Source organism: Podarcis cretensis (genome assembly GCF_951804945.1).
Source record: "Podarcis cretensis genome assembly, chromosome: 15".
Lineage (NCBI taxonomy): Eukaryota > Metazoa > Chordata > Lepidosauria > Squamata > Lacertidae > Podarcis > Podarcis cretensis.
In genome coordinates, this window is record NC_137185.1 from 21,105,012 (window position 1) to 21,118,129 (window position 13,118).

General features: G+C 47.1%; 1 protein-coding gene and 1 long non-coding RNA gene across 4 annotated transcripts in view; one reads left to right on the forward strand and one right to left on the reverse strand.

The window, feature by feature from the left end:
* Positions 1 to 4,510: 4,510 nt before the first annotated feature.
* The window catches only part of B3GAT1 (beta-1,3-glucuronyltransferase 1), a 65,327-nt gene continuing 56,719 nt past the window's right edge, over positions 4,511 to 13,118 (reverse strand). For all 3 annotated transcript variants that reach the window (XM_079954588.1, XM_079954589.1, XM_079954590.1), the window contains 2 exons: positions 6,688 to 6,984; positions 4,511 to 4,619 (listed from right to left, as the gene is read on the reverse strand). In XM_079954588.1, coding sequence (XP_079810714.1) covers positions 4,533 to 4,619; positions 6,688 to 6,984 — 384 coding nt within the window. In that variant the 3' untranslated portion in view covers positions 4,511 to 4,532. The remainder of the gene's footprint in view (positions 4,620 to 6,687; positions 6,985 to 13,118) is intronic.
* Positions 4,617 to 5,630, forward strand: LOC307203683. The gene is made up of 2 exons (XR_013833332.1): positions 4,617 to 4,748; positions 5,436 to 5,630. It is a non-coding gene; the product is annotated as an uncharacterized lncRNA (long non-coding RNA).

Consider the following 13,118-nt stretch of genomic DNA (forward strand, 5'->3'; position numbering starts at 1 on the left):
CAGGAAGTGGAACTCTTAGCACCAATACGAACTGCCTGTTGGTCAAGTTGTTCCTGGACTGTGCCACTTTAGAAAGCAGGTGCAGAAATCTGGTTGTCGTTCCCACATAACAGCCATACAGATATTCCCCAAATACACTCCACGTAGAAAATCAGATGTTCAGGAAGAAGCCAGTTTTCTTTGCGCAGGGGTTTTGTGTGTGTTTGGTGGCTGAGCCCTACCTCATTTTCAATTTGACATGGTCTATAGTCCAGGGCCATGGGCTCTGCTGTGTTTGGAGTCCAGCACTCGCTGCTGATCTTTGGCCAATGCAGGAGCAATGTTGAACTGGCTTCATCTGAGCAGATTCAAAGAGAGGCATAGTCAGAGGATAAACGTGTTGTGTTCCCCCCACTTTTTATGACTTGTTTCTCTCGAAAAGCAATAGTTGCACATAACCAAAAACTTGCATTTTATTTGCTCCCCAAATCAGCCCACCACCCCAGTGCAGATCAGAATACCCCTGACTTGTCAGTACATTTCCATGATTCTTGATTCACTCTGACCTTGTGACACTGGCTCCAACAGGCAGAATAAAGAGACCCAAGGAACAAAAAAACCTGCCACTCATTTCTCACATTAATTGTTTAAGGATTCTGCTGGCCTTTGCAGCATGAAAGTTAGAAACAAATTAAGAAAGGTAATTGTTTTTCGGTGAACCAACCAGCTGATCTGTCTTAAAAATAAAGCGCCGTACTTCTGATTCTCATTGTATGAGATAGGCAAAGGAACACCCATCTCCACTGAGATTTGGCCAACTTTCCTTCATATAAGGGCCACACAGAAATGTATCCTGGTTAAGCAAAAGCAAGACTCTGTGCTGCAAGAATGCCCATTTTTGAACAATGGTAACAAGTACGTTTTGAAATGGAGTGGTCCACATTAGTGCCACAGGGCACCACAGTCTGATGTTTGTTCTTGCCTATTTCCAGAGCATTAAAAAAATGCTTTGATCTATGGAACTCTGTACTGTAGCACTTCAGAATAGAGGTATGTTGGTATGGTTGAGCAGTCCTCTACATAATACTGTCCCTGCATGTAGGACATTAAACACATGAGATAAAAATTCATTGTAGCCAACTCCCCAATGTGCCAGCTTGCCAAATGCAGGGAGGTTTTTGTTTTGTTTTGTATAGGGGGATGTTTAGGGTCCCACACCTCTAAATCTGAAGTGGTACAGACCTGAGTCGGCTTGCCTTGAAAGATGTTTGCACCAGCCCTCCACCACAAAACATGCATATTTGCATTGCAGAAGTCAGGATTAACAAACTAAGTATTTGCCTTTGGCCTGTGTCTTCTTGGCCCTCATTTGCTTTTTGACTTGATGACCAACATATATAGGCCAGAAATCCAGCGGCAAGTTGGTCCAAAGGGTTATGTGATCATTGTTCAATGCCCAGAACATAAATACAGCTTTCCTTTTGTCTAATCAAATGAGGGGTGAGCTGAAATAGCCTCCCCAATCTGCCACCCCTGTTCACAAGGTCAGCCAGTTCAGTGGTTTTCAAAGCATCACACATGGCTTTGGGCAGCGTTGACTGGTGCCCATTAAGACAGGGAGAAAAGCAGGGAGGCCAGCAATAAGTGGAGCCAGAGTCTTTGTCAGGCAGAGCCCTCCCCCCTCTGGCTGCCTGTGTGCAGACATGTTGGTAGGGCAGTGACTCATTTCTCCTAATGGGAGTCGCTTCAACATCACAAAGTTGGAAAACAGACTGGAGAATGCACCCAAAATCAGTGCCATATGTTCTGAAGACCTTTAGCAAGAAACTAGTGATATGAAGAAACCTGCTCCCATTTTTTTCTCTACACCCTAGAAAGTTACAAGTGGGATCAAACCAGTATTTTCAGCCCATTGCTGGGAAAGATCTGCTGTACGGTTTGTTGCTGGGGACGTGGTGGTGGTGGTCAGCTCACAAGCCTTATCCTAACCCGCTTGAGGTTGACACGAATACAGTGGTACCTCGGGTTACATACGCTTCAGGTTACAGACTCCGCTAACCCAGAAATAGTGCTTCAGGTTAAGAACTTTGCTTCAGGATGAGAACAGAAATCGTGCTCTGGCGACGCGGCAGCAGCAGGAGGCCCCATTAGCTAAAGTGGTGCTTCAGGTTAAGAACAGTTTCAGGTTAAGAACGGACCTCCGGAACGAATTAAGTACTTAACCCGGGGTACCACTGTATGGGGAAAACCTGATGCCTTGAGTGATGTGTGCAGTGAGATAGGCCCAGCTTAGAAGGGTCAGGCAAATGATCCACAAAGGAAGTTGGTCAGAGATGCCTTGATCTAGGTCAGTGGTTTCCAGTTAGGGGCTCAGGGGTCCGTGGAATACACCCAGGGGGGTCCATGGCCGCAGCCTCATCCCTTGCCTCCCCCCCCACTAAATTTATGTTGTTTTTGCATGGTAATGCCACAAATGTTATGGTCTGTTTTAGAGCTGTGCGACTTTTCAATATATTGGCCAAAATCCATTTTGAAATAACACCGCGATAACATTTTTTGCCCAGAAATACACAGGAATATATCACTCCTCGTGTTAGGGAGAGCAGGGCAACCAACTTCAAGGCACTGCCAATATCGCACGATGATCTCAGCTGATAACACTGCCGATCTGAGCTGCCTTCCCTCACGCTGAGGGAAAACGGGGCAGTGGATTGCGAGGCGCTGCTTTCCCCACATGTTGACCGGACAGCTGGTCGCCCTCCCTTCAAGGCACCGTGGCAGTACCTTCCCCTGGCAGTTAGGTGGAGCAGCTTTTCTCAGGAGGAAAACAGCAGCAGCCACAGTGGATGTGCATCTTCGCTGGTGCCACCGCTGGCTGCCCCACTGAGGGCAGCTTGATACACCCCCATCCTCATTCCCTCCCCCCAAGCCATGTGGTGAAGGTGACTCGCTTCCTCTCCTCCCCCCCATCCGATCTCCGTGACTGCTCCTTCCCTCATCCCCATGCCTGATCTCCAATTTCAGATATCATGATATATCAGAATATCGCAATGTTTAGCTGCTGATATATCACAGTGTTGAAAAACGGATATCACTTAGCTCTAGCCTGTTTCTTAGTATACCTAAAACCCACTGCACTTTTTGTTCACGAAATTGCTTTGGAGAAGTAACTACCACAGAATTATCAAAATTTTCAAAAGTAGGGAGTCCATGGCTTGGCTTTTGAAAAATAAGGGGTCCTCAGTAATAAGCTAATTGGGAAGCACTGATCTAGGTTGTGTAGCATTAGCCAGGACCCGGGGGGGGGGGGGCGCGAGGACACAACCTCTTCAATCCTCTTGGAGCAGGGGAGAGAGGTACGAATTGCAGGAAAGGGGCCCAGGTGGTTACTTGCTAGTTTAAAATTAGCATTCTTTTTTCTGCTTCCCTTTTCCACATATCATGGCCAAACGCTGCCATCTTTTACAGCATAATAAATATAATTTAAGAGCAAAGGTGCCACTGCCAAAGGCAGTGTTCCTCTCAAAGTAGAGATCTGTTTTCCCTGGTTGTGCCCAAGTATGTAGTTCATGCCTGCTAGGATGGGGATGGGAGAGAGGAATCCATCAAGGGTGAAAATGGCAACCATTGTCCTTATCAATATCCTTTGGAAGTCCGCCCACTGGTCTGATCCTTGACTCCTGAAGGGAGCTTCCCGGGCAGGCATTCTTTTGCCTTCATCGTCCTTGCCTTCCATCCGCACAACCTGCGAGGCTCTGCACTTTGGACCAAAAGTGATGCCAACTCCATGACTTCTGTGCTTTTTCTTTAAAACAAAAAACAAAAACAAAACTGGTTTGTCTCCAGAGGGTCAGTTGTGTTGTTTTCCTTCTTCATTCAAGAGTCTACGAGGAAGTTCAGGTAAGTCTGAGCGGTTTCGGTCAGTTTGAGAGTAACTGAGCTGAATAGCCAGTCTATTCGACGTATCCAGGCTGTTCTTGGAGGCTGGCTGGCTGGCTGGCTCAAGGACTTCGCGAGAGGGAAGAGGCTGCGGATTAAAACATCAGCTTGAATGTCACAGATTTGCCTCTCGAGGGCAAGATGCTGTTCTTTTGCTTCTGACCAAACCTTATATTTAAGTATTATTTTATCAAGTCTTTGGCTAGAATGACACCTCAACCGAAACTTGATGTTTCTAAATGAAAATGGGAGCTTTTTGCCATATTCTAACTCTCTCTTCTATAACAGTTCGTACCACCATAATGTCACAATGCTATGCATTTCCTTCCCTGCCCTCACCAACCAGCAAATGGGAAAACATTTCACTGTGGCCAAATGACACCATATATATATTATGTTTTAAAAAATGTGTACCTTGCTTCCCCCCATGTGTCTCAAAGCAGCCTGCAGGGTGAAAAACATACCTTTTTAAAACTAAGTTGTGCTAAACATTACAGAGGAGATGGCAAAACAGAGACCCACAGCTAATGGTTTGTGACCATAGTGATGTGAATGTAGGAATGTAGGAAAAAATGATACCTGCTATTTGTTTTCTCTCTTTTTGCAACACAATGTCAAATTTCCACGTTTGGATCTGTGAAGCCTTTTTTCCCCTCGTTCACCAGCACGGGTTTCTCCGTCCTTGTGTGCCAAACAAGGATCTGCATGAGAAGAAGGGAGGAAAGAAATTAGATCTCTATCACCCGAACATTAGCAAACCAGCAGCACAGCTAACCAAATCCCCCAGAGGCTAAGTCTCAAATTCCCCAAGTCTCAAAACCTTGGAGTAGGTTGGTGAAAAGCCTTATGGGGTTTTTCCCCCCTCCTTCCTCTTCTGTTTCTTGTGAGCCAATAAGACAGGGAAATGGAGCGTGGGCAGAAATGACCCATTTTATGGCATCGTGTTTCAGGGCATTAACCCCATCCTTCAGCACACTTGCTGACTGACCTGTGCACTTGTCTTATCAACAGTCACAATCTTTGGGCTTATCCATCTTTTTGCCAGTCCTTACATTTTCTTGTGACGTATGAGACACCAGCTACGTTTTCAGTGGAGGTATGAGAAAATACCCTCCTTGAACCCATTCCCATGTAAGCTTGCCCAAAGGCTAGGGAATATCTGTGCAACTGGCGACCCAATGAGCCAGATGTGCTGATAGCCATGATTTGGGGCCTGACAGATGCTTGGCAAATTGCTTTCCCCTTGTTTTTTCAGTTCCAGATATACAGCAGAAAAAAGGGGGGAGCCTCTGTGGGCTGAACTGAACGACAGCCGCCAGCTGCCGATCTCTCCTGTACCTGAATCACTTGTGCAATTGACAGACCAGGTTGACTTGATCCATCTCTAGTGGAGTTTTAATTGTGCTCAGACCTGCTGGTCTCTAGCATTAGATGCCGTCACTCCAAGTGCAAGACCTGTTGAACCCATTATTGTATTCAAGTTACCAGATTGAGACTCACAGTCATCTCTCCACCAGATTGCTGCTTCTGAGCTGCTAAGATTGTCCGTGTTCTGCAGTGCAGACCAGCCCAGTTACCTGTGTCCAAGTAATGGTTGAGAAAATTGGTGCAAGTTTCCCTAAAGTGGCAGACTTATCAACAAGATCTGCTCCAGAAACAAGAGTTTGATTGGCAGTGTGTCTATGGTTAAAAATAAAATGGACTCCTCTCATGGTATCTTGCGTAAATGAGTTGGAATGTTGCACACACAGGGAGGAATGTATTTCTGTATTATTTCTCTTTCTCATATAGCAGGAGTGGGAACCTCTGGCCTGGAGGCAGAATACAGCCTTCCAGGTCCCTTTGCTTGGCTCTCTGAACTCTTCCACAGGTTGAAAAGGATTTGTCGCCCCCTGTTGTACATCATGCTGGCTGCAGGTGTATGAGCAGCAGATGCCAGGTACCAAATGTTGCTTTCTGCCAAGCAGGAGCGTAACCTCCCTGGGCCCCATTCTCAAACTCGGCAAACTTCCTCCCTAAGCAAAGGTGTGTGCCCAGTGACTCCTTTGTTTACAGGTTCCTTCTCCCCCTGCTCTTTCTGTCTGCTGCCGCCAGCATGGCCCTTTGGAGAGAAACCCTCCCATTCCCCTTCAGCTCTTCCTCTTGATGCTCCACACCTCATCCTGTTGCCATGACAATGAACTGCATGTTCAATCGATCCCGTTTTATGCTCAAAGCTGTAGGCTCCTTTTACTGCCTGGCAAGAAAGATGGCCTGGCTGTCTGGAAATGGGAGTCAGGGCTGCTTATGGAAGATGAAAGGATTTCTGCCGGCTTGTGGGGCAGACCCTCCTTCTTCCCCCTTTCCCAACTTTTGATACAGGGTCCCCCCCTCCTTATCAATTAAAATGGAAGGTCACTTTGCTCTGCAAGAGAGGTGTTCTCAACTGGCATGTGGAACAGAAGACAGGCCTCCCTCCTTCCAGTCACATACACTGTGGTTCATAAACATGGGTTTTTACCCTTGTCTTATGACTTAGGCCCAGGCTCAGGCTGTGCTGCAAACTGCAAAAAGACCAAAGGTTCTTGATAATTTGTTTTGTTTGTTTTTGGCCTTTGGGACCACATGAAAGCAAATCAGCGGTTCCCCAAACCAGAGGGGAAGAGCCACCTATGGAAGTCCACCGAAACAGAAGCACAAGTCTGGGGTAGTTTGCTTCATCCAGAGGAGACCTTGGGTAAAGAAGCCCCAACAGTTCTGGAAGTAGAACATCTGGAAGGAAAATGGTACCTTAGTGCAATTGGCAGCTTTTGGCTCGAGGTCATTCAGGGTCACCAGCTCCCGGAGCAAGCTACTCTCTTGGTATCCGCCCTTCACTCCTCGCAGTTTGAAGTAAGCCTGAGGTCGCTGGAGGATGAGCCTGAGGTTCACAGCAAAGCCTGCCATGTCAATGGCGAAAGGCCGGTGAGGGTCAAATACAGTCTTCCACCCGTAGACCTTCCCAGCAGCATTCACTTTGGGCGACTCGTAGCGCAAGCCGCCCACAAAGGCCACCGGCCAGACTGACACTTTCCTGGTAGTCCGCATCTGGAAATGAAGAAAGAGAGAGAAAGAAAGAGTAGGCATCGAAAGAAAGGGTCTATTCAGTCTTCTGTATGAAGTTGTACAGTTGGCTCTACCATCTCAGGTCTTCACCACCTCATTCCCACTGCATTTTTCTGCTGGTACAGAACAGGTCATAAAACAGATGAAATGTCGGTGGATGTTTACATCTTCCTTAATCACCAAAATCCCTGCATTTGAAAAGCTAGCACACAAGGGAGAAAACTTTTCCCTGATGGGCTAGTTGTCTGAACGGAGGGGAGGATTGTTGTTTGTTGTTGTTTTAAAAAAGCAAGATGTACCATTCAGACACACACAGCCAGAAGTGGCACAGGCCCATTACAAATGTACTACACAATAATCGAAATGTGTCACGTCTGCTGAGTCTCTTTATGGACACGCCTTATCAAGCTGCCCCAAGTCTTGATGTGGGAAAGCAAAGGTTTAATCCCCAGCATCTCTGAATAGGGCCGGGAAAGAATCCTGTTTGAATCCCTGAACAGCTACTGCCATTCAGTGTAGACAGAACTGAGCTAGAATGACCAATGATCTGGTCCAGTAGAATGCAGCTTCCTATGGTGGGTAGGGCAGTAACTCAACGACAGGCCATCTGCTTTGCATGCAGAAGGTCCCAGGTTCACTCCCTGGCATCTCCTGGTGGGGCTGAGAGATTCTACCTGCCTGAAATCCTGGGAAACCACTGCCAATCAGTGCAGAGGATACTGAGCTCAATGGACCAGGGGTCAGACTCAGCATAAGGCAACTTCCTATGTCCCTAAGTGACATGAAAACTGTTCCCAGTGGGGGAGGGCAGGGCATTGCGTGAAGTTGTAGCACTTCAGATTCCCCGAAGAGCTTCTGCAGAATTCTCCACAGCTTCTAAAAACGGCTCGCTCTTCCTTCTTCCGCACCAGAGGGCCACAGGTGGGAGCTGTCTCTCCGCCGAAGCTGCGGCTGCTCGCTTAACTTGCTTGGTGCTCCACCAGGCTCCGTCTCCCCGATCTTTCATCAAGTCTCTCGTCACTGCTAATTACAGCAAGAGAGCCCGGAGGAGTCCAAGGCACTTAGCCTCTTGCATTATACACTTGCTAAGAGCTCAAGCCACCCACGGGGCCAGCAGAAGAGAGAGACACCAATAAAAGGTTTGCTCTGCAGCAAGCCCCGCTGGCTTCCAGTCTCTCTCCCCCAGCCACCCGCCGCCCCATGCAGGAAAGGGAGACGGAGATGCCACAAAACACAGCCACCTGCTTTTGCAGAGGGTCTGCAAAATGGCTTTCCTCATACACGAGCATCTGTTGACAGCAACAGCAAAAACAGAATCAAAGCCTGAGAAACATCCTGCAAAAAATAAAATAAAATAAGGGGGAGGGGAGTACCGTATTACATGTGCAGCTTCTAAACTGCATCCACTGTGTACTGAATTATATTTCCCCTCCTGGGTGTGTCCACATTCAGTGCCCACTTTCTGTCATTCCCCTTCAACAGCTTTCACCAACCTGCTGCCCCCAAAATGTTGCTTAAGGATGATGCCCATCAGCTGTTTGCTTCAAATCTGCGCTCTTCCAAGTCTGCTGTTACCCTGAGCTCTCCCAAAATAATTCCAGCTTTCTGAGGCCTTCCTTAGACAACCTGCTTGTCCAATATTTCATCCAGGTTTGCTTATACAAAGCTAACACGGAAATCAGACAATAGCCAGTCTTTATTTTTTGTGTGCTGGGTGGTTAGACGACAACGAGCATTTATCCTGATTTGCTTGCAGGATGTTCATAGTCTTTCCACTAATCATTCATTTGCCCCATATGTTTCAGTGCATTTCCTCACCACAAAAAATAACAATAATTTAAGAGTATTTTATTTGTGTAAATCTAAATTTATGGTATGTTTTTGAGTTCCTCCTGCAAAATATATAACAGTTAGGATGCACCCTCTTAAAGGCATTCCTATTCCCCCAGTTATATGGTCATCCAGAGTCCTCCTCAAAATAGACCTTGTCCATGGCTCATTGGGCTTCAAGTTGGTCCACACGTGCCACAAATTAAGATGGGAGACTCTGGGGCCAGGGGCCAGGTGGGAGATGAAGGACTGTGTGGCATCTTCAGGAGGTAGGCAGGTGGTGGGTATCACTTGCCCTGTGACCTTTAAGGTAAAGGGACCCCTGACCATTAGGTCCATTCATGGCTGACTTTGGGGTTGCAGCGCTCATCTTGCTTTATTGGCCGAGGGAGCTGGCATACAGCTTCTGAGTCATGTGGCCAGCATGACTAAGCCACCTCTGGTGAACCAGAGCAGTGCATGGAAATGCCGTTTACCTTCCCGCCGAAACGGTACCTATTTATCTACTTTCACTTGACGTGCTTTTGAACTGCTAGGTTGACAGGAGCAGGGACTGAGCAACGGGAGCTCACCCCGTTGCGGTGATTCAAACCACCAACCTTCTGATCGGCAAGTCCTAGGCTCTGTGGTTTAATCCACAGGGCCACCCACGTCCCTAGTGCCACCTGCGTCCCTGTGACCTTTAGGTAAACACAAACACCAATTCCCTGCAAGCAGCAAGTTGCTCTGTCCTAGCTCCTTGCTGTCCTACAGTCTACATAGAAGGTTGTTTTTTTTTAAGTGCAAAATGAGCATTCAGGGATGGTACATCTGATCTGCTGTTTGAAGATCTGTGGCACCGTCTGCTCTACCACTCCAGGACTCTTGTCATCTTGTTCCCACGTCTCTCAGTGCATCATAAAGTCATACATTTTTAGTACTTGTTCCCCTACTGAAGCTTTGGGTGGCACTGTGGGTTAAAGCCTCAGCACCTAGGACTTGCCGATCGAAAGGTCGGCGGTTCGAATCCCTGCGGCGCGGTGCGCTCCCGCTGCTCGGTCCCAGCGCCTGCCAACCTAGCAGTTCGAAAGCACCTCCGGGTGCAAGTAGATAAATAGGGACCGCTTACCAGCGGGAAGGTAAACGGCGTTTCCGTGTGCGGCTCTGGCTCGCCAGAGCAGCGATGTCACGCTGGCCACGTGACCCGGAAGTGTCTCCGGACAGCGCTGGCCCCTGGCCTCTTGAGTGAGATGGGCGCACAACCCCAGAGTCTGTCAAGACTGGCCCGTATGGGCAGGGGTGCCTTTACCTTTACCTTTACCCCTACTGAAACAAAAGCTAAGTAAATGAAACTGATTTTACTTTTCTTTGATCTTTTCACTTTTTTTGCATGCACACCTCACTTCTTTTGTCTACACCCACCCTCACCCCCATCCACCAAGACTGTCTAAAATTAGAAGACAAAGTCCCTGGAGAAAGGACATATGCGTTGTTTATGCTACTATGAGCATTATGGGTACAGATGGTGCTAGATAAATTATAAAGTGCTGGATAAACAATAGTAAAATAACCCCAAAAGACTGAAGAGAGACAAAGGAATCTAGGGTTGCCTTTCGAATGAATAATTGGTGAATCTAGAAGTGCAAGAGCTTATCATGACTGCCCCCATGGCCTCTGCCCCAAGGAGGGTCCAAAAGTATAGGAAGCACTTGCACAAACGCTAGAGAACAAAAAATGCAAAATATTAGGAGCAGCATGGTTGCAATCCTGTGTGTTCTTGGGAGAAATCTTTGAACTCACAGGTGCCTGATGTTGACTGTTCACCTTGTAAAACACACTCAGCCCCAGCAAAAGATCTTCAGCCAACTGGGATGCAACTGTTAGCTTTTAATTAAGAATGCAAACAATATTGCATAGATGTGTTGCTGTTTAGAGGGCTAGCATGGCACAGGGATGCCAGTGAAGGAAAGGAAAGATTCTCTTCCTCATTCTCTGACTTCCTCGCTTATGCTAATCCATCACAAACAAAGCTGGAAACTCCATTGTTGGCCCATTCATTTGCTGTGGCAAGGAAGGTGGTGGTAGGTAGCCTGAAGTGCCTGAAGATGACATCATAGCCCCTGCTCTGTACAAGTCCCAGAGCTGTGCTCCCTTTGTGTTTCCGCTCCACTCTACCACTGGGCCTGCCATTCCACATTGTAGTCTGTGCCTGTGGATCACCTGGTGCCCTTTAATATTTGACCAGGGAAACAACAGGCTCGTGAAAGGGGAAGAAGGGTCAAAGCTCTATGACAGAAGGCATGATTTGCCTGCAGAAAGTCCATGCCCTCCAAGTGTCCCATTTTAAGTGGGACAGCCCAGGTGGTCAGAAGCCACCCCAGCTTCTGATCCCAATCCAGGACATCCCGTTTTGTCTCCCGTGCTCTGGTCGCACAAGTCAGTTGGCTCACACCAGAGCGCAGCACCAAAGCTTACCTTGACCCTGCCATTCTTCTTCCTCCTTTTGTCATGGCACTTTGGGAAGCTGGCTTCCAGAAGTACAGTGGTACCTTGGGTTACATACACTTCAGGTTACAGACGCTTCAGGTTACAGACTCCGCTAACCCAGAAACAGTACCTCGGGTTAAGAACTTTGCTTCAGGATGAGAACAGAAACCGTGCTTCGGCGGTGCGGCAGCAGCAGGGGGCCCCATTAGCTAAAATGGTGCTTCAGGTTAAGAACAGTTTCAGGTTAAGAACGGACCTCTGGTTCAGAACAGAGTTCTGAACTCGAAGCATGGGTACCCCCAACAAAAATTTAAAATTTGGCAAAATATTTGGATTTTTATGATATTTATTGGTATAATTCGGAGTAATTAATGTGATATGATTGGATTGTTAAATGGAAAACTAATAAAAATTATTTTTAAAAAAGAACAGACCTCTGGAACGAATTAAATACGTAACCAGAGGTACCACTGTACACGTCTGTCATGTCATGTTTTACTCGCCTTTTCTCAAAAGTCCCAAATGCTGAAGCCTTTCCTCATAGGAGCATCTCCTCACCCCCTCAATCATTGAAATTGCCCTTTCCTGAACCTTTTCCAACTCTTCAATAACCTTTTCAAAGTGAGGCAACCAGAACTACACACCGTATTCCAAATGCGGTCGCACCATAGATTTGTATAATGACATTTTTCTATTGGCAGCTTTATTTTCAATTCCTTTCCTAATGATCCCTACCATGGAATTTTTCGCCAATGGCCATTGCATACTGGGGCGACATCTTCATCAAGCTATTTGCTATGACCACGAGGTCTTGCTCGTGGTCAGTCATTGACAGTTCAGACCCCGTGAACATATATGTGGAATTAAGAATTTTTATGCCGATATGCATCGCTTTACACTGCATTTGCCATGTTAATGCCTATTCCCTCCTTTCGGAGAGGTCCTGTTAGAGCTCTTCACAATCTCTTATTGCTCAAATGACCCTGGACAATTTAGCAACATCAGCAAACTTGCCCTGATGGATGCCCCAAGCCCACAGACAGCAGCCTCAAGGTTCTTGACAGGCAGTGGGTGCAGAAAGGAATGTGGGGGCAGAAGAAATCACCAAATAAAAATGCTCACCAGAGAGAAAACAATGGAGAAGAATGAGAGAGCTGTAGCATCCATGCCACACAATTATAGCTAGAAGAGAAGGGGGGCAGAGGCTGGAGAAAGGGGGGGGGGTCAGCTGGATGGGACATTGCTGCAGCAGCCTGAAGGAACTCCATCTGCCTTGGGCTTGCCCATAGAAAGCAAGCCTAGAGAGACTAGGGCAGGCATAGGCAAACTTGGCCCTTCAGATGTTTTGGGACTACAAATCCCATCATTCTTAGCTAACAGGACCAGTGGTCAGGGATTACGGGAGTTGTAGTCCCAAAACATCTGGAGGGTCAAGTTTGCCTATGCCTGGACTAGGGTGAGGTCAGCAGCAACCCTTCACTTTGTGAGATATTTATAGGGGAACTGAGAGTTTGTTTGGACCCTGAGTGAGAGCCAGAGTGGATGGGTGGGGTCCTGGGTGAGAGCCAGCAGGGTGTGTCCAAAGGTGACAGAATTGATATTGGTTTATGTCTATAGGTAATTTTGTATTAATGTGTATTTTCTGTAATATTTGTTGTTTAAGTTGTCTGCTTTTGTTTTCTCTACACCGCTTAGAGATATATTATTTTATATTTAAGTGGTACAGAAATGGTGTAAATAAACATTTTCCCCAAATAATTCTGGGACTTTGCTCTAGTCCTTTGCTAAGGGTGCTGAGAGTGGTTAGGAGATCCCGTCCC